We start from the raw sequence: 21,988 nt of genomic DNA, 5'->3' as shown, positions 1-21,988 counted from the left end.
TTTTTTTGGTCTTTTTGAGACAGGGTCTTCTTGTAGCCCCAGCTGTCCTGGAACTCGCTATGTAGACCAGGCTGGCCTTGAACTCACAAAGATCCACCTGCCTCTGCCTCCCAAGTGCTGGGACTAAAGGCGCGTGCCACCATGCCTGGCTTAAAAAACAAATCTTAAAGTATATAAAGAAGTATCTTAGAATTTACTTCAACTCAAAACAATATCTGCCTTTAAGTAACAGATTGGTTCACATGGAAATAGTAAAATGTTCTGTTGCTGCAAAAAGTTTAGTTAAAGATCACTGAACAGCTGTCATGGGAATTTTGGGAAATAAACGTCACACAAACAAGTCTTAAAAAACAGATGCCTATGGGAAGTACTCAGAGACTGAGATCATGTCAGGTCACAAGAGCCAGCTAGGAGTTTTTACTGGCAAAATTTAGGGACAATTTGATCATCAGAAAGAATAAATGGGGTTAGGGTGTACTCCGTGGTAATAGTGCTTGCTTAGCATGTGTGAGGCCCTGGATTCAGTTTCTAGCACACCCACACAAAAACCCACAAAAATAATGAAGGTAATAATTTAACAAGAGAAACATATGCATTCATAGTGATTTAAAAAAAAAGGCGGCTAGGCATGGTGGTATACACCTGTAATCCTGGCACTTGGGAGGTGGAGCCAGGAGGATCAGGAGTTGAAGGCCATCGTCAGCCATGTAGTGACTTCAAAACCAGCTTGGGCTGCATGAGACCCTATCTTTAAAAAGCTGGGAGGGATAAAGGAACACTCCTCTGCTATTTATAGAGTTCTATGAGCTTATAAATGTAGAAGAAATGATATACATTCTTACAATGATAGATATTATTATCTAACTCCAATGTCATAATTCTGTCACAACAAGATTATTAGTGGATACTAAAACTTCTGAAGAGAGTTACTAAGAAATAGATTTATACATTCTAATTCAAAGAAGTATACCCATACAGCAGAGATTTGGTGGTTTCTTTGTTAATACAACATCAAGGCTGGACAGCTGGACACTGTTTCTCCCAGTGTGATGCAAGGAGGAATACACCATATCACTGTGATGCATTCTGGCCTAGAGTACTTACTGTGAATGTAATAGAACCAAGACTTCATTTTGCTCCCGTCTTGCTCTCCATCTTGCTCCCAAACGATTCTAGATATAACAGTTAAATGCAATGAGTAAACTTTGATTGGATCTTAGGGTGGAGTGGGATGGGCTGTAGATGTGTAAAAGGCTGTCCGTTTGTTTGAAAACTAGTGTTTTGAAGATTTGAAGATGATGGGAGTTGTTTAATTTCCTTAGGTATGGGAATAGTGTTGTGGTTAGGTAGGAGATGCATGTTGTGTGTCGTGTTGTCAGCAAAACAAAGCATGTGTGTGCACATGATATATAGCATGTAAGGGACAGTAAGATGGCTCATTGGATAAAGGCGCTTGCCACCAAACCTGATGATCTGAGTTCAGTTCCCAGGTCTCATGTGGTAGCAGAGAACAGACTCCTGAAAGTTACCCCCTGACCTCCATGTATATTCCATGGCACAAACACCCACACACATACACACAAACATACAGACCACATATACAACACAATAAATAAATAAATAAATAAATAGTAAAACGTGGCCAAATTTTAATTCATGTTGCATATAGTTGAAGGTAAAATGGATATTTATGCTGTTCTTTCAATGTTTCTATAATGTGTGAAAATTTTTTGGTCCTTTTGAGACAGGGTCTCCCTGTAGCCCAAGCTGGCCTGGAACTCACTATGTAGATCAGGCTGGCCTTGAACTCACAGAGATCCATCTGCCTCTGCCTCCCAAGTGCTGGGACTAAAGTCTTGTGTCACACCATGCATTGGTTCATGTGAAATAGTAAACAGGCTCAGTGCTGATGTTCTAACCAGGTGGACTGAGCCCCCTTTAAAGGTGATCACTAGTCATTCCCAGGTGGGATTTCTCAACTGTGGCACTACTGACATGTTATGTCAGATAATTCTTTGTTATGTAGAGCTGGTCTGTGCATTATAGAATATTGAGCAGCATTTTCTGGCCCCTACCCATAGAGGTCAGTTGCTTCTACTGTAGCAAGAAAAAATGTTTCCAGACATTGCCAAATGTCCCTTAAGGGGGCAGAATTGCTCCCAATTGAAAACCACTTTTTAAAGGGTAGACTTACTCTTGAAAATTCACTTTTATTATATTTCATAGCTGAATCTAAATTTCTTCTTTAAACTAGTCATAGTTATTTACTTCTAGTTTAATAAAACTATTTGACTGCTTAATAAGAGAATCCATTGTTTTCTATTTCAAGATTTCCAAACCTAACCAATTCCCAAAACTATTTAGGGTGCTTTTAAAAATGTAAATTTCTAACTACTATCCCAAAAGGAGTGATTAAGATCTCTGTGATATGCTCTTGGGGTCTACATTTTTGGTAGTTTCCCAGATGGATCTGAAAATTAGCAGAGGTGCAGTCCGACAATGTGGGGTTTTGTAGGCCTCTATAGAGATTTTGTAGTCTAGTTTGAGAGAGACAAGATACCAGAAGATATTTAATGCTTTTATAAACTTTTAAAATAAAGGTTTATACACAAAAATTGCAAAGATCGTACAGAGCATTTCTGTTTACCCGTTACTGAGCTTCCCCAAATATTAACCTAAGCATGGTAGATTTGTCAAAACCAAGAAATACACATTGGTAAAATGTTGTTAACTTACAGAGTTTATTCAGATTTCACAAGTTTCAGTTCCAGCACTCAATCCAAGATCCCACATTGCTTTTACTTACTGTTTCTTTAGTCTTCTCCAATCTATGACAGTTCCTCAACCTTCTCTTGTTTTTCATAATCTGAAGCTTTGATCACTTCCAGTCACTAAGTTTTGAAGAATGTTGCTCTATTTGAGTTTGTCTGCTGTTTTCTCTGGTTAACCTAAGGGTTGTGGGATTTGAAAAGGAGGTAAGTGCCCTTCTCTTCACATTACAGAAGAGGGCATATGGTATCAACACGAGATGATATCTGCGATGTTTGTCCTTTGTACAGTTTCTGTTTCTCTTTCTGCACTCTGTTCTTTGCAAGTGAGTCATTAAGACCTGTTCATACTCAAGGAGAGGAGAATTAAGCTCCATTTCCCAAAGAGAGGAATATCCGATGTCCATATCCATTATATGGAATTCTTCTGTAAGACATTTGTTCCTTCTCTCTCATTTTTCATTCACGCATTCATTCCTATCAGCATTGGCTCATGGATGTGTATATTTCTTCTTTTGGTTACAATCTAGTGTCCATATCAAGTTGTTTAGCCATTGGGGGATCTTTTAGGTTGGCTCTTCTATTCCTTTGATAAATTCTCATTTTTTTTTTTAACACGTCTTACTTTCTGGCTTTATAAGATGCTCAGGCATGTCCCACCCTGCAGCCCATGGGTTGTATGCACCCTAGCTAGCTATGAATGTAGCCTAACACATTTGTAGATGATAACATCATGTCACAGTGTTGAAAGGTTGGACACCTCTGTGTTTAGGATCTTCCTATATTTTCCTTGCCCTAGAACTGATAGTAATTCATTTCTCCAGGGTACCATGGTTGCTTTCAATCTATAATGGTTGTAAACCAAGACCTGGGTACTAGGTGTACCTATTTCTCCTGGAATACTACCAATTCTAAGCCCTTTCAACAGAAAGAGATAGGAAATATGTGTATGAATATTGATTACTTTTCTTGCTGCTGTAACAAAATAGCTGGTAAAAAGCATCTTAAGGAAGAAAGAGTTTATTTGGGCTCAAAATTTGAGAGGATACAATCCATCATAGCAGAAAACGCATGGCATTAGGAATGTGAGGCAGCTGGACCCATTGCATCTGTAGACATGAAGCAGAGAGAGATGAATGCTGACGCTCAGCTGGCTTCCTAGTTTTCCTTTCTAGTCAGCCCACGACCCCAGCCAATGGGCTGGTGCCACCTACATTCAGGGTAGGTCTTCCCTCCTCAGTTAAACGTCTCTAGAAGTAACCATCACAGACATCCACAGGTGTGTCTCCTAGGTGATTCTAAATGCAGTCAAGTTGGCAGTGAAGATTAAATGTCTCTCACACACACATATAAACAGAATGTCTAGAATTAGCTTTCTCTCTATATCTGACCCTAATACAACACCACAGTCTTCATTTTAGCCTATTTTCTCCTGCATTTTTGTGATTTCTTACTCTAAAAATGAGAAGTTTGATTCCCCTTTTCTGTAATTTATTCAGTTGTTTGTTCAACCCTACTTCACATATAGTGCAATTTTAGAATTACCCATATCCTTGTGAGAAACCTACCAACTTGAGTACAGTTGGTACTGCTCAGTTTTTGTGTTTAGCTTTATAGAAGCAACTGTTAAAAAAAAAAACAGTTTTCCAAAGTTATTGAAATCAGTTTCTTTTTCTAGAACTTCTGTTTTGAGTTATGTCATATTTGTGATAAAGTTAGATTCATGTGTCATAAGTTGTAGTCCATCCTTGAATCCCTTGACATTTTGGTAATGCCACAGTGCATGTGTGGAAGGCAGAGGATAGCTTATACGAATCAGTTCTCTTTTTCTACCATTTGAATCTCAGGGATCAAACTCAAGTCATCTGGCTTGGTGGCAAGTGCCTTTACCCACTGAGCCATCTTGCCAGACTTTATTCTTATTTTTACATTACTTTTATTGTTATTTTGAGATAAAGTTTCATGTACCTCAAGTTGGTGTCATTCTTACTAGGTTTACTGAGGCTAGCCTTGAACTCCTGATCCATGGCATATATTCCCCTCCCCCCACTAAATATAATAAAAAATACAATTAAAATTAAATCAATGAAAAAAAGCTAACCTCCAAAGTCTACAAACTGTATGGTTCTATTTATATTTAATTCCAGAAATGGCAAAATGACAGTTGCTAGGAGCTGTGGTTGATTCACTACAAATGGACCACACAAGAGACATTTGTAGGAAGGTAGAACTCTTTTCTATGGTACTAGGGTAGTGAACTCTATGTATTTTTTTCAAATCCAGCAGACTGAGCTTTACTATATACAAAATGTTTAACAAATTACCAAAATGCAAGGGATTCAAGGGTGGACTACAACTTATGACACATGAATCTAACTTTACCACAAATAGATGACATAACTCAAAAAAGAAGGTGCTAGAAAAAGGAATTGATTTCAATAACTTTGGAAAACTGTTTTTAAAAACTGATCCTTCTGCCTCAGCCTCCCAAGTTCTAGGATTACAGGCTTGAGCCACCATGCCCAGATTGCTTTTTTCACTTACTAATGTTTGTGATTCACCCACCTTGCTGGGTGACTTAATAATTTGTTCCTTTTTATCACTCAATAATATTCTTGCATAGTACTGGTAGTTTGTCCATTCACTTATTGGACATCTTGTTTCCAATATTTGCTAATTATGAATAAGTTGCTATAAACATTTGTGTGTATAGTTTTTAGGCTTTTTGAAAAACAACAACAAAAGCAGGTTAAGTAGCACTGGCTGGCCTTCTACTTCTGCCCCCTGAGTACCTGAATTGTAGGCATAGACCACCGTGCTTGGTATAACTTTTCAACTTGCTTGGGTAAATACGTAGGCATGGGATTGCTGAGTGGCAGCAGTGTATGTATGCAGTACTTGGAGGCCAGAGGAGGGAGTTGGGTGTACTCATCTATCTCCTCTCTCCCCTCTCCCCTGTTCCTTTGAGGGAGGTTAGGGAGGTCTCTGGCTGTACCTGGAGCTTAAATTTTTCAGCTAGGCTAACAGCAAGCCCCAGAAATCCCATCTCTGCTTTCCTTAGTACTGGGATTACAGGTGTATGTGGGACTATACCCAGCTTTTATGTGGATGTTGGTATCCAAACTCCAATCCTCGTGCTTGTGCATCAGGTGCTTTTGACCACTGAGCTATCTCTATGTCCCTATTTTAGTTTCTTAAGAAGCTGGTAGGCTTGAGAGATGGCTCAATGGGTGAAGATCTCTGCTACCAAGACTGAAAACCTGAGTTCAATCCCCAGGATCTACATTGCGGAAGGAAAGCACTGACTACCATAGGTTGTCCTCTGACCACTGCACTCATGCTGTAGCACAGACTAAAAATAAAGAAATTGACAAACAGCCATAGATGGTGACACATTGTTGTCTGAGGCAGGAAGATCAGTTGAACTCAGGTCAAGGCCAGCCTGGGCAATAAACAGAGACCTTGTCTACAAAGAAAGAAAAAAAAGTAGGGGAGAGAGAGATGGGGAAGGGAGGGGAGAGGGGAGGAAAGGGGAGGGGGAAGAGAGGGGAGTGGGGAGAGAGGAGGAGAGGGGAGAGACATAAATGACATCCCTTGATCATCAGCTTTTTAACAGATGTGTCTATTAATGGAGATAGCTTTGTTTCTTATGTTTTATATGTATGTTTTTTATTTCTTTTTCTGGTATTATTATGCTGGCTACTTCTATTATGGTGTTGTATAGAATAATGAGAAAGGAACCCTTGCCTTGTTCCTAATCTCAGGGTATATGTGTTCAATCTCACCTTAAGAATGATGTCATCTATAGGTTTTTCACACATTTTACTAGGTTCTGAGATTTAACCCCTATTCTAGTTTATTAATTTTTTGAGACAGGGTCTCACTATGTAGCCTTAGCTGGCCTTGAACTTACCATGTAGACTAGGCTTGTCTCAAACTCATGGAGATCCCCCTGCCTTTCTCTCCAGAGTGCTAGGATTAAAGGTGTGTACCACCACACTCAGCCTGTTTGTTGGATTTTTATTGTACATTGATTTTGGACTTCACTGAGGCCTTTCCTGTGTTTGCTGACATAATCATGTTTTCACTTATTCATTTAATTTAGTTAATGACTTTTATGATATCTGTATGTCAAACCAGCTTCCTATTCCTGAGATGAACCTCCTTGATTGTGATATATTACCTCTTTAATATATTGGGGGAGTCAATGTGCTAATACATTTGTATATTTCATTTTTATTTATGTGTGTTTGTGCATATGCATGCAAACTGTGTGTATTACATGTGGGAACCAGAGGTGATGCCAAGTGTCCTCTTCAATCATTCTCCAATTTAATTTTTGAGATAGAGTCTCTTACTGAAACTGGAACTTGCCACATTGGCTACAGTGACTGGCTAGCAAGCCCCAGAGATCTTCCCCTCTCTGCCTTCCCAGCACTGATATAACAAGTACACACTACCAGCTCTGGCTTTTACATGGGTTCTGGGGATTGAACTCAGATCTTCATGCTTGCACACCAAGTAATTTAATAACTGAACTGTTTCCTTAGCCCTGTGTATTTCATTTTTGCTTTCTAATGTTGAGTTTTTAAACCAGGGCCTCATGCATGCAAAGCACTGAGATACACTCCAACCCAGTAATATTTTATTTTGTTGGATTTTTTTTGTTTTTGTTTGGCTTGTTATATTTTGAGACAGGTCTCCCTATATATCCCAGGCTGGCCTGCAACTTGAAATCCTTCTGCCTCAGCCTTCTGAGTGCTGAGATTACAGACACGTGCTATCATGTGTGGCACCTTTAACATTTTGTTGAGATTTTTGCATTTTTGTTCATATAGAATGTTGGTCTGTAGCTTTCCTTCTTTGTAATATCTTTGTTTGGCTTGGGTATTAGGCCAATGCTAACCTCATGAAACGAGGTGACACATCTCCTTTCTTTTCTGTGATCTTGAAGAGATTGTGCAGACTTGGTATTGCTTCTTCCTTAAATATGTAGTAGAATTAGCCAGTGAAACTATCTGGGCTTGGAGATTTCTTTTTTGGCGGTTTTTTAAACTGTAAGTTATATAATGTTGCACACACACACACACACACACACACACACACACACACTCTACCCTTAAGGCTTTTTCTTTATTTTTTTTACTGGGGGCTGGAGAGGTGGTTCAGCGGTTAAGAACACTGGCTCTTCTTGCAGAAGATCCGGGTTCAAATCCCAGCACCCACATGGCAGCTAACAACTGTCCGTAACTTCAGTTCCAGGGGATCCGATAGCCTTTTCTGTCCTCTGCAGGCATTGCACGACACAGGTGCACTTATCTACATTCAGGCAAGACATGCATACACATAAAATAAAAATAATAAATATTTTTAATTCATTTTTAAAATATTTTATTTATTATTTTTATTTTATGTGTATGAGCGTCTTCCCTGCATGTGTTTAAGTGCACATGTGTCATGCAATGCCCACAGAGGTCAGAAGAGGGCGCCTGATCCCCTGGAACTGGAGTTATGGACCGTTGTTACCTGACATGTGGGTGCTGGGATTCAAACCTGGGTCCTCTGCAAGAGCAGCCAGTGCTCCTAACCACGGAGCCATCTCTCCAGTCCCCTCTTTTATTTTTATTTTAGGTGTGCGAATGTTTTGCTTGCATGTATATAATGCCCATGGAGGCCAGAAGACGATGTCAGATCCCCTGGAACTGGAGTTAGGGACCGCTGCACCATCTTTCCAGCTCCAAGGCTCTCTTTCTTGAGTGACTTTTGATAGTGTCTTTCAGAAAATTGCTTCATTTCATATGAATTACTGAATTGATGGGCATAAAGTCGTTTATAGGTTTTATTATCTGTGGGATCAGTAATGATGCCCCTCTCTCATTCCTGCTTCTGCTAATTGAGACCTGTCTTCCTCCTTTCACTCTCACTTTCCCATTAATCTAGAGATTTCTGTTTTGTTTGGTAAGTTCCGATTTTTTTTTTCAGCTGGGCATGGTAGTACACACCTTTGATCTCAGCACTCAGGAGGCAGAAGCAGGTGGATCTCTGTTAGTTCAAGGCTAGCCTGGTCTATATAGCTAGTTCTAGGCCCCCCAGGGCTACATCATGGGACCTGGCTTCAAAAAACTTTTTTTCAGCTTTATTGAGGTACAAATTGCCAAACATCAGATTTTTTAAGTGTGCAATGTACTGATGTGACATATTCATGTACTGTGAAATGATTACCATAATCAACTCAATTAGCATATCCATTACCTCATTAATTGCCTTTCTAAATTATTTAAAATTTATTATTATTGTATGTGTTTATGTGGGTGCAAATGCCATGGCACACCTATGGAGGCCAGAGGACAATTCTGTGGAGTCTGTTCCTCTTTCCATCTTCACTGGTTTCTGGGGATTGAACTCAGGTTGCCAGGCTTGTGTGACAATCAACTTTTCCCACTGAGCCATCTCAATGGGTCATGTAATTGCTTTTTTAATTGCCTTTTTGTGGTAAAAATATTTAAGTCTAGTCTTAGCAAATTTCAAGTATACAATATAGTGTTACTAGCTATAGTCATGGTGCTATACATTAAATCCCAAGAATTTACTCATTTTTGTGTGCATATACATATACACACACAATTCATCTGTCAACAGATCCCCTAAAGTTAATTCTATGTCTTGGCTATGTAATGCTGAATTGAACATGGAAATCCAGGAATTTTCTTTCCAGGTAGTGATTTGATTTCCTTTTAATATATACTCAGAAGTGGGATTGCTGGATCATATGGCAATTCTACTTTCAATTTTTTGAAGTGGAGTTTTCCATAATGGCTATAACAATTTACTTTCCCAGTAGCAATGAACAAGATTTCTCTTTGTTCCACATCCTCACCAGCACTTTTCTGTTTTGAGAATAGTCCTCTAACATGTATGAATTGGTATCTCATGGTTTTGATTTCATTTCCCTGATGATTCATTGATGCTCAGTACCTTTTCATGTGAAGTTTCTGATTTAATTGACAATTTCAAAGAAGTAGCTTTTTATTATCCCCTTTCTTTTCAATTTCACTGGTTTCTGCTCTCACATTTATTATCCTTACTTTCCCTAACATTAGTTTTGATTTGTTCTTTCTCTAGTTTCTGAAACGTTAAACACAGGGTAAAGATTTTAGATACAGATTTAGGGTACAGATTTTAGTATATTGTTTTTTGACATTGAAAATTTATAGCTTACAGCATGGCTAAGTGAAGCTCATCTAACAAACATGTTCTCAGTATAGCCTTCTCAGCTTAGGCACACTACACAACACTTCAGTACCAAGTCTGGGGCCATTTTCAACACCAAAAGAAACAGAAAGCTCAGAAATGTGAAAAATATGGCACTACTCAAACAGCAAAAAGGACACTTGTTTATAGTATGAAAAACAAAACAAGAAGACTGAGAGTATCCCCTTGTTCAGCCTCTTTCAGCTGGGGCATGCACATCAAGCAGCTCTTGAACAGCTGATAAAGTATAACTAGTATCGATGGGGAAGGCGTGCAGAAGAATTTTAACAAGTAGGCAAATATGCAACTAAGGGATCCTTGAATGAGGATCAACTGAATATGTATTTATTATTAACTTTAGATGCAACTTATACATTTCAACATATTATATGTTCACATTCATTTAATTCAAGGTTTGGTGAAATGTGGCCCACTGCCTTCTTTAGAAAATGAAGTTTCACTGGGCATGGTGGGGCATGCCTTTAATCCCAGCACTTGGGAGGCAGAGGCAGGCGGCAAGTTCCAGGTGAGCCAGGGCTACAGGGAGACCCTGTCCCAAAAGACCAAAAAAAAAAAAAAAAAAAAAAAAAAAAAAAAAGAAGGAAGGAAGGGAGGAAAGGAGGGAGGGAGGGAGGGAGGGAAAGTTTAAAAAACAAGTTTCATGAGAGTACAAACAGATGCCTTCCTTTGTCTATTTTGCTGCTTTTGTGCTACAACCAAAGAATTGATTAGTAGCAGACACTGCTTTGTGCCATCTACAAAGCCTAAAATAGTTTCATCTAGTCTTTTATAGAGAAATACCTTGATTTTTAATTTAATGAAAAATATTATTAAAGCCTACACAGTGACACATGCCTGTAATCTTAGCATTCAGAAAGTTGAAGCAAGAGAATTATGAGTACCAGGCCAGCCAGGGCAACATAGTGAGTTCAAGATCAACTTAGACTACATAGGGAAATCCTATCTCAAGAAAACAAAACAAAAAATACTCAATGGTTAAAAGCATTTGCTGCTCTTCCAGAGAGCCTGTGTTTGGTTCCCAGCACCTATGTCAAGTGACTTACAACTACCTGCAACTCCAGGTCCAGAGGATCTGATGCCCTCTTCTGGCCTCCAAAGGCACCTGTACTCAGGTATACATATCCCCCCCCCCCACACACACACACATAATTAAAAAGTAAAATCTTTAAAAAAATAATAAAACAAAAGATAGGGTTGGGGAAATAACTCAGTGCATAAAGCTCTTGCCTTGCAAGCATGGAGATCAGAGTTCAGATTCCCCAGAACCCACATAAAAACTGATTGGGTATGGTAGCCTACCTGTAATCTCAGTGCACAGGAGGTAGAGACGGGGAGTCCCTGGAGCACTCTAACTAGCTAGACTAGCCAAAAAGGCCAGCTCTGGGTTCATCAAGAGACCCTGCCTCAATACATAAGGTGAAGAGTGATAAAAGTAAGTCATCTGACAGCAACATCAGGTCTCTATGCGCATGTTCACCCACACATACATGTGCTTCTGTACACATTCAAACATACATTCATACTGCATACACATACATTCACCAAAAATAATAACTATATTTAGTTTCTTTGAGGTATTTCTCTAGATCTATGGATTGGATTTTTTAAAGAAATATACTGTTTAGGGCTGGAGAGATGGCTCAGCAGTTAAGAGCACTGGCTGCTCTTGCAGAGGCTCCAAGGTTCAGTTTCTGTCACCCACATGGTAGCTGACAACAGTCCGTAACTCTACCAGGGGAATCTGACAGCCTCTTTTCACCTCCGCAGACATTGCATGACATGGGTGAACTTACATACATGCAGTCAATACACTTATACAAATAAAAAATTTAAAAAATAATTTTTTTAAAAAAAGAAATATATCCTTTTTAATTTCAAAACATTTGAGAATTGCCTACATAAATTTGTTACTGATTTCTAGATTATTTCTCATATGACCCATGAATGCACATTTGTATGGTTTCTGTTTTCTTCAGTTAAAAGTTTTTGGCCGAGCGTGGTGGCGCATGCATTTAATCCCAGCACTCAGGAGGCAGAGACAGGCGGATCTCTGTGAGTTCAAGGCCAGCCTGGTCTACATAGTGAGTTCCAGGACAGCTGGGGCTACAGGGAGACCCTGTCTCAAAAAAAAAAAAGACCAAAAAGTTTTCTTAAGGTATGGGCTGTGGTCTTTTTTCAGTATATTTTATGTTCAGGTGAGAGTAATGTAAAATCTATTGCTTGGTAGGATGTTATGCTATATATGCTAGCCTGGTGGATAGCGCTATTCAAATCATCTACATCCTTATTTTCTGCCTATTTCATATATTCATGAGAAGAATGTTGAGCTCTACAGCTATAATTGTATGTCTACATCTCTTTTCCTGTCAGGGTTACCTTGTGTCCTTTGAAGGTCTGTTAAGTGCATGTGCATTTGTTATATTATGGCAATCTATCTCTGATTATCTTCCTTGTTCTAAAATCTACTTTGTCTGAAATTAATAAAGCTACTCTATTTTTAATTGGTTAGTGTTTTATTTCATGTTTTTTTAAATCAAAGCTGTATATTTAAATTAAAATTTTTGAGAGTATATATCTGCTTTTCAGTCCAGTCTGATAATCTTTCTTTTACTGCTGTGTTTAGACCATTCATATTGAAGGGGATTATTGATAGAGTTGGATCAAAGTCTATCATCTTGCTAGTTGTTTTCTGTACCATTTATTTCTTTTTAAACCTCCTTTTCTGTGTAATTAAGCATTTTATTATTCCATTCAATCTTATGTTGACTTATTAGTTTTTTCTAAAACTCAATTTCACATCAGTTTGCACCTACCTTCTAATATTATCCAACTTCAACCATAGTGTAAGGACTGGCTTACGTTATAGTCTCAGTTCTTCTTTCCAATCTTTGTATCCTTGTTGTCATACATTTTACCATTTCATATGTTATCAACATCCCAATGTATTATTAAAGTTATTTCTTTGAACTGCCAGTTATTTTTAGAGCAATAGAAAATGAGAAAATATAAATCCTATTTAATTTGATGGTTTTAGAACAGAGGAAAGTCATAGTCCTTTTAAAATGTAATTATCACTCTGGTTGTAATGGGCAAGTAGAGAGAGAGAGAGAGAGAGAGAGCTAGGAGACTGTTGCTGTAATCTAGTTGATGTACAACCAGTGATCTTTGTTGACCTCATAGTTCGCTTTGAAGTAATCACAGTAATTACAGCAAGCATTGTTAGACAAATAGGGCTACTTAAGAAGTATACTGTCAATATAATAGTTTTCTTAAATTTAGGATTATTCACATTACTTTAAATTGTTTTATAGTATAGTATATACCTGTTTTACCGGTATTTGTTAGAAAATTATTAAGTCACTTATTGGAAGTTCTTCATGTTCTGATAAAGAATAAAAGAATAAAGAATCATTACCTCTGCATTTATTAACAGATGTTAGCAGAACTTCTTATACACTAGTGCTGTTTGGTTGACTTGAAATATATTTCATATCAGAAAATCAGAATAAAGAATAAGCATTGATTTTTCAGAGTTATGAATTGGCATCCTAACAACTTCCAGTAGTGTCTAGTGAGTTTTGTTTCTTTTTTTAAATATCATTATGAATGCAAACATTTTAAAATATTTTTTTTCTTTTTTGAGACAAAAACCTCCCTGTAGCCCCAGCTGGCCTGAAACTTGCTATGTAGAGCAGGCTGACCTGGATCTCACAGAGATTCACCTGCCTCTGCCTCCTAAGTGCTGGGATTATAGTGCTGGGTTTTAATAAGCTAATAAGCTGTGATAATTATTCTGTCTGATTTTAACATGTCTCGGGCATTGGTAGCCCCTTTGGGCTTGATTTTATATCCTTTCTCTCTCTCTTTTTTTTATTGGTCTTTTTGAGACAGGGTCTCCCTGTAGCCCCAACTGGCCTGGAACTCATTATGTAGACCAGGCTAGCCGGGAACTCACAGAGATCCGCCTGCCTCTGCCTCACAGAGTGCTGGGATTAAAGGCGTATACCACCACACCTGGCCTGATTTTGTATCCTTTCAATACTCAATATTGACCTTTGATATCTTCAGTGATTTTTGGTTTAGCAAGATGTTTCAGCATGCTGTTGGATATTTGTGGTCCCAGTCTACAAATGGGGGAGGTTGGAAGGCCAGCCTGGGCTACATGGTAAGATACTGTCTCAAAAAAGAAAACTCACCCAGATGCTCCATGATATTTTTTTGAAACCAAGTCTTTCTGTATAGCTCATGCTGGCTTGGAACTCACTATTCTCCTGCCTCAGCCTCAAATGTTGCAATTATAGGTTGGTGCCATCACCATACCTGGTTCTACTTTCATCTTAATGTATTTCTTTCCCTAGATATGGAATTACCTGTTTTCTAGGATGATGTAGTTCTTTTCACTGGAGAACAATATTTAGAAACTCAGGTTAGGTGATATCTATCACTGGGTTGTCATTTCTTTTTGCTGTTTTCAGTGGATATAGCAAGAAATTATTTTTAAGAAGAAAAAGAAATCATATGTTCACATTATTTCTAAATGAAAATTTAAGATTATACGTTTCTTTTTTATAAGGGTAGGTATTTTTTGTTATAAAATGTACAGATGGGGCCAGCAAGATGGCTCAGAGTTTAAAGGAGCTTGCTACCTACCTGACAACTCAAGCTGATCCCTAGAATTCATGTGGTGGAAGAAGAGAAAGAACTTAACTCTTACAAGTTGTCCTCTGATCTCCACACATACACTATGATGCATGTGTGCATAACCACACACTAAATAAATAAATGTAAAAAAAAATATACAACAGGCCCTTCTCTGTTAAGAGCTTTCTGACCTTGCCAGTTAGATATTTATTGTTATATTTATTTATAGATGGGGTCCTGCTATAGTGCCCAAGCTGATCTTAAAACTCCTGAGTTCAAGTGATTCTTTTAATTCAGCCTCCTGAACTACAGGCATATGCCAACCATGTTTGGCTCAGATCTTTTATCTGTGTTTTTCATTTTGTTTCTTGGTTTTCTGAGATGGTTTTACATAGTAGCCCAGGCTGGCCTAGAGCTCACTGTGTAGCCCAGACTGTCCTCACACTCACAAAAATCTTCCCACCTCTGTCTCCCAAGTGCTAGGATTATAGACATGAGTCACCACATTTGGTTCTTTCATTTTATTTTTGTCAATTTTTTTTGAGACAAGGTCCTATATAGCCCAGGCTGGCCTTGAACTCACAGAGATCTGCCTGCCTCTGCCTCTGCTAGGATTAAAGGTGTGCACCACCACATCCTTGGATCTTTGATTTTAGTGGGAAAATTTTAACATATAAAAAGCAGACATTGAAAAATCCAGGCATGGTGGCTGTAATCCCAACACTTGAGATTCTTCTAAGGTTGGTTAGAATAATTATTTTCTCTGTGTGGTCATGTCTTTAACTTGATAGTTAGACTCATTTATTTTAGTTTGCTTTTAATTTTTAGGTACTGCTTTTTTTTCCATATTTAGTTTTGGCTTTGAAGCATTGACATGATATCTAATGTCAAATTATATAAAAGGGCAGGTACATTGAGAGAACCTTTGCTTCCATTCCTGCCCCTCTACCTGACCTCCTCTTTCCTTCTATAGGGTAAACATTTGGGGTGGGGGTCCCTTCTGAGATTCACCTTTTCACATCACAGTCCAACTTTCTGAACAGATTCATGGGTTGGAGTAGGCTCTTCAACATAAGAACTTTTTCGTACGAATATTCTCCCTTACAAGGCATTTGTCTCTTTGCTTCATTCGAAAGCCTCTTATTATTACCCACGTTTTCCACAAAGCCTCTTTGCCAAGAGCAAGAAAATGCTTGCTGTTCCCTTGTCTTTACTCAGTTTCTGTCACAATCTAAATAGACAGTAAACTCAGAGTTTGTTCTCTGTATCTGAGTGTACAGCTGACTGTTACATTGCTTCCTTCTATATTTGTTTTCTGTATTAAATCACAGCCCTTAAGTTATTCTGGTGTCTAATGTGATCTTATACTTTTGATTTGTCTAGGGCACATAACTACATTAAACTTAGCATTTCATATTTATTCACCTTAGTATTCCACACTTTGTACTTCATTATATTTGTTTGACCAGTTTGTCTTTTCTCAAGAAATTTGTAAATCACTGGCGCTCAGGACTTCTTTATTACCATAGGAGATAAAAAGCAAATCTGTTAGGAATATACTGCTAGGTGAATAAATGTTAATTGAATTAAAGTACATTTTTTTCATCTAATTGGCCTTGGCCATGTTTGCCAACAATTCTGTGTTACAGTCTGAGCTTACAAAGATTAAATCATGAATCTTTACTCAAAAATTTAAGGCGCAGAAGGTTTTAAAGATATTCAAATTAATGTATGGGAAAGGAGGCACAAATCTTTCTATTCAGAAGATAAAAACTTGATCTTTGTTTTTAGAATGTAGCTTTAAGACATACTGAAGGAAAATAGTTTCAGACAGGCACTACTTCGGTGCCTGGCCTCAATTCCTTTTTGGCTTAGCTCCATTGTTGGTGGCCCAGAACTTGACTGGTAAGTAGAAGCAAGGCTGGTTGCCTGGCAAGACCTGCTCATGTTGACTTGGATTGCTTGTGATCCTGTTTGCTATTTTGCCCACTATTCTTTTCACTGCTAAATGAGTGTAGATTTTTTTTTTAAAAAAGAATAAAAGCCAAAGAACCAGACAATTTCTAACTCTTTAACAATGTGACACAGGAGGGCTGGAGTGACGGCTCAGTGGTTAAGAGTGCTTGTTGCTTGTGCAGAGGACCTGAGGTTCAGTTTCCATCACCCATGTCAGTGACTCACAACTACCTATAACTCCAGCTCCAGGGGATCTGATGCCTCTGGCCTCTGTGGCCACCTCTACTCACATGCACATACCCACAGAGACACATATATACACATAATTTTTTAAAATGTGACACTAGTCCTATAATAGCACTGGAGCTGCTCATCATAGGATGAGATTCACTGTCGATTTGCTTTATGATTGGAGTAGGAAAAGGAGCTGAAGTGGTGTGTCCTTCTATCTCCCTCTTCTTCCCTCACTCCTAGTAAAGATGCTGTAGATTTCTTAGGGAAGAATGCAAAAATTAATGCTAGGTACAGTGCACACCTGTAATCCCAGTACTCAGGAGCCAGAGGCAGGAGGGTTGAGGCAAGTTCAAGGGTAGCCTAATCTACATAGTGACTTCCAGACCAGCCAGGCTATATAGTGAGACCCTATGTCAAAAGACTAAAACAGAAGAAATACAAAGATCAGTTTACAGTGTGTTTGTATTGATGCTAAAATATTTCTTGGGTTCACTTATAGGTCCTGTGATTGCCTTGGAGTTTAATGGAGATGGTTCTGTAGAAGGATGTCACCTTATTGTAAACAAGATATTCAATGGGACGAAGGTATAAGATCTTATTGATTGTATCTCAATCTAACTTTTCATTTTATCTCCTTTTCCTTACAACCAAATAGTACTTTTATACATGGTATATACCTTAACCCAGAACATCATGCTTTTTAAAACTTGTGGTAAATAATAATTGGGAACTAACCTTTGATTTTTCCTTGCTAACTAAAACTTTGTTTACAGTAATTATTTAGAAATTATAATTTGGTCATTTGCTAAATATGTTTCTGAGATTGTTGTTTAAATTTTTTAATTTAAATAGTTTAAATTTTTTAATTTAAATAGTTTATGTAACTTTAAAATCAAATATAAAGAAGATTAAATGAATAAAGATCTAATTGACTATTTCTGATAAATCTCTTAAGTATTTTTGTTTTTTGTCCTCTGAGTTGACTTAAGTTGAATTTTCTCATTTTACAAGTGTGGAAACTGGTAAGCATATGATAGAGCTAGAACAGAATCCAGGTCTCTTCTAACTCCTTGCCCTAAATTTGCTGGGTTACCAATGTTTAGAAAATAATTCATATAAAATTACTAACATTGGGGCTGGAGAGATGGCTCTGGACTGACTGCTCTTGCAGAGGAACTGGGTTCAATTCCCAGCACCCGCATGACATGGGTGCACTTATATACATGTAGACGATGTACTCATACACATAGAAATAAAAATAATAAATAAAAATTTTTTAAATTACTAACATACAGCTACTCAGAAAGCTTAACAAGAGGCTTAAGCAGAAGGATGCTTGAGTCAAAGCCAGCCTAGGCAACATAGCAAGACCTGGGGCTCAGTGGTAGAGTGCTTGCCTATGCTTTATTACTAGCATGTGTGTGACCCTGGATTCTATCCTCCATACCAAAAAATAAATAAATAAGTAAATAAGTAAATAAGTATTAGTAATCTTAGCAGCTTTGAAAAGAATAATGTCAAATTTTGCTTCTTAGCTGAGATTATCATCAGTAAACTGAAGAAAATAAGAATTCTTTTTTTGAGACATGGTGTTACTATATAGCATAGCCTGGCCTTGGACTTGTGATCCTCTTGTGTAAACTTCTTGATAATATTTCTTTACATAAACTTTCACATTCAGTAGCTTTTAAAATATTGAATGTTATACATTAAACAGTAAAATCCCAAGTATAATAAAATACAGCTGGTGTTATGAAAACAAAGTGTATTATGTTATGTGTGATAAGCCAAACTTAGGAAGTAGTGCATGTTTCTTTCATATGTTGAATTTGAAAACAAAAGACAAACTAGAAGGGGACTGTTAGGGAGCAGGAAGGGGGGACCAGTGGGAGAGGGAGAGATGAGGGTAGCTAATGAATACAATCAAAAGTATTCATATACATGTATGAACATGTCATCGTGAAGCCCACTATTTTGTACAACTAATAGATACTTTTTATACTATTAAAAGAATTTAATTTGTAGCTATTAAAATCGTGTTGTGTGGGTTCTATAGAAAATATACAGATTAAATATTATGATAATGCAAATGAATTTCTTTTTAAAAAGCTTATAGAGCTGGAGAGATGGCTCATTGATTAAGACCACTGGCTGCTCTTCCAGAGGACCTGGGTTCAGTTCCCAGCACCGACATAGCAGCTAATAACTGTCCATAACTCCAGTTCCAGAAGACACAATGCCCTCTTCTGGCCTCCACAGGCACTGCATGCACATGGTACACTTAGATACACTCAGGCAAAACATTCATACATATAAAATATAAATACATAAAAAATAAGCTTGTGACTTTGTTCTGAGCTACAGAACTAATTTTTTGTTCATTTTCTATTTAAAATAGATGTTTGTATCAGAAAGGAAGGAGACTGCATCTGGAGATGTAGACAGCTTCTACAACTTTGCTGAGATACGGATGGGGATATGAAACTCAGTGTGGTATTTAAGCCTTTTCCAACTGTTGTATATAGAGCTTTATAATATGCTTATTTGTATTAGTAATTTAGCCCTTGGTAATTTTTACTAATGCTAAACTTGTTAAAGGCTATTTTTAAATAACTCCTTAAATACTGTCTCATTTACTTGTGGGTCAAAAATAGTTCATTTAAATTAAGTACTTTTAATCAGCTTATAAATTAACCCACTTCAATAAGCTTGCAGTTTTATTTCTCTTGATCTAATACTCTTAATAGAAAAATATAAGTGGCTACCAGTTCATGATTTTAATCCTAATTTAAATGTTTAAGTCTCTAATAATTTAAACTTTCCAACTTTCCTCAATGCTCCATGATATTCATTGAGAATATATTTTGTTGTCTATTTTCTCTTTTAATTTAGAGGAATTCATTACTAGGTAATAATTAAAATAAAACTATGCACTTTTTCAGATATACGTATCCAGTTAAATAATTGCTACTTAATTGCATTACAATAATAACTAATGTGATTTTGTACATGGAGTCGACATAATATTTTGTATAGTCTTTAAATACAACTGCTAGATGACTTTTCTGCTTCCTGGTTAAGAAAAGGTATATGCAACACTAAAACTGTAGAACACCAGTCACCAGCAGATTTGTCAAAGGTGATTAACTGATCAGCTCTTCAAGAGAATTAGAGCAAAACCTTATGACTTTTTAGGTAAGGAATACTTAGGTTATTCAAAATTTTGATACTTTTTTTTAATCATGACAAGTAATGTTCAAGTATAATAAAATTTTGGTTGCTTGAAAGTATTACTTCTCAAATCCACGTGATCATAGTAATTTTCCAGGAAGCAGGAAGGTTGTTCAAAAATCTATATTGTTGGACCTAGTCTTCAGATGCACAGATTCAGACTTCAGGGGATACTGTTTTAAGGGGTGTGTTGTGATCTAAATGAATCACTTCTGAAGGAGTTGATTATTGATCTTGTAAGAAGGCTCTGATACTTCTGTCTATATCACATGTACCAGCTAATAGGAAAACAGTTTTCATAGGCCGATTTTTTTAAAGGAATCTGAAATTCTATTTTGATAAAACGGAGATTGAAACTGGCCACTTGTAAAAATTCCTTTTATGATGGTTAACTAAAAAATGTATTTTCATGTTTAAATGATTTTAGATATTTTCAGGCTAACTTATAACTGCTACATTGACTTGTATGTTAATGTGTAGAAATAATACATTCAGAGACTTTTTAAATTTAAATTACCAATATTGAGCACCTATACTGTGCCTGGCCATGTGCTGACCATTAGCATTTCAGCATTTTTTTATAAGAGCATTATGTTCTATAAAATCAGTATGATATATAAGGTGTGAATAAGAACTACTGGCAGGTATAATGTAATTTTGATCATAATTTACAAGTGACTTTTGCAAATAGTGGTCAGAGGCAATAACTTTTCCCTCAGCTAAGCTAAAGTAAATGTTCTTTTCTATCTTGATTATATTATTAAATATCATCATGCACATTTAAAATAACCACAGTACTTTGAAAAAACTAAAATGCAATGCTGTTATACAAAGGTATACATTGAGTTCTTTATCTTATCTATGATATTTTGCAAAAACTCAGGAATATAAAGGAGATGTTGATTTAAGATTTTTTTTCCATCAAATTTAGTGTCTCTTAACCAAAGCCTAAAATTTTCTGGTTACTTAGATAAGAGCTTTTACCTAATTTTTCTTTTTATTTAATGATAGTTGGCTTCTGAACATTTGAACTTCAAAAATCAGTAAGTAGTGTTATGATAGTTGTTTCTGTAATTCTAAACTTTGATAGTAATAATGATGTATTAATTACATTTAATGTCTGGATAGATTTTTAATTCATGAAAAATTATTTGCAATGAAAAGTGATTTTTTAAATTGTCATACATGTTTAAGCATCATATTAGTATATTTCTCTTGCATTAAAATCTGATATTTTTCTTGTGAATCTGTATATTGATGTGTAGCTTTTATATGTAATTTATATAGTGTTTATAAAATGTGATTTGTAATAAATGTTATTAAAATTAAAATGGCTTAGCACTAATTTTTTGAAGAGTACTTCTATAATATATATTTACTCATGCATGTTCTAAGCTTTGATAAAATTTTCAATTTTTAAAAAGCAAAATAAAATGGTCTGATCTATGTCTCATACTAATGAGAAATGAACTGAATGCTGAGTGTGTGTGTGTGTGTGTGTGTGTGTTGTGTAGTGTATATATACACAAGGCACTCTGAAGAAATGAAAAGAAGCCTATTTTTAATATAAGTAATTCCCAATATAATGCTTTCTTTGCTAAAATAAGTCACATTTTATTACGACTTCTCCCTTAGACTTAGAAAAGTCACATTTATTATTGTATTATTATTACTTGCTAAGATTAGGCATCTTTCTCTTACATGTTTAAAAAAATGTGCATACTTGTAATCTCAGCACTTGGGAATTCAAGGCCACCCTGGGCTATATATATGAGTTCCAGGCCAACGTGGGGTACATAGTAAGACCCTGTTTCAAAAAAAAAAAAGTAAAAAAAAGAATTGTGATATACTTTCTTTTAGGTTTATACAAATAGTTGTTATTTTTA

General features: G+C 36.7%; 1 protein-coding gene across 4 annotated transcripts in view; it reads left to right on the top strand.

Annotated features, from left to right (window-relative positions):
• The window catches only part of Rp2 (RP2 activator of ARL3 GTPase), a 46,464-nt gene that overhangs the window by 24,296 nt on the left and 180 nt on the right, over positions 1-21,988 (top strand). For 3 of the 4 annotated variants that reach the window (XM_017795842.2, XM_017795841.2, XM_029559161.1), the window contains exons 4-5: positions 17,371-17,456; positions 19,270-20,964. In XM_017795842.2, the coding sequence (XP_017651331.1) occupies positions 17,371-17,456; positions 19,270-19,353 (170 nt within the window). In that variant the 3' untranslated portion in view covers positions 19,354-20,964. Of the gene's footprint in view, positions 1-17,370; positions 17,457-19,269; positions 20,965-21,113; positions 21,146-21,988 lie in introns of those variants that run through there. The other variant, XM_029559162.1, reaches the window with a different exon arrangement.

The sequence above is a fragment of the Nannospalax galili genome, unplaced genomic scaffold (assembly GCF_000622305.1).
Source record: "Nannospalax galili isolate Female #2095 unplaced genomic scaffold, S.galili_v1.0 scaffold129, whole genome shotgun sequence".
In the NCBI taxonomy this organism is placed as follows: Eukaryota; Metazoa; Chordata; class Mammalia; order Rodentia; family Spalacidae; genus Nannospalax; species Nannospalax galili.
Note: the sequence above shows the minus strand (reverse complement) of the source record. Positions and strands in the feature narration are given on the sequence as shown.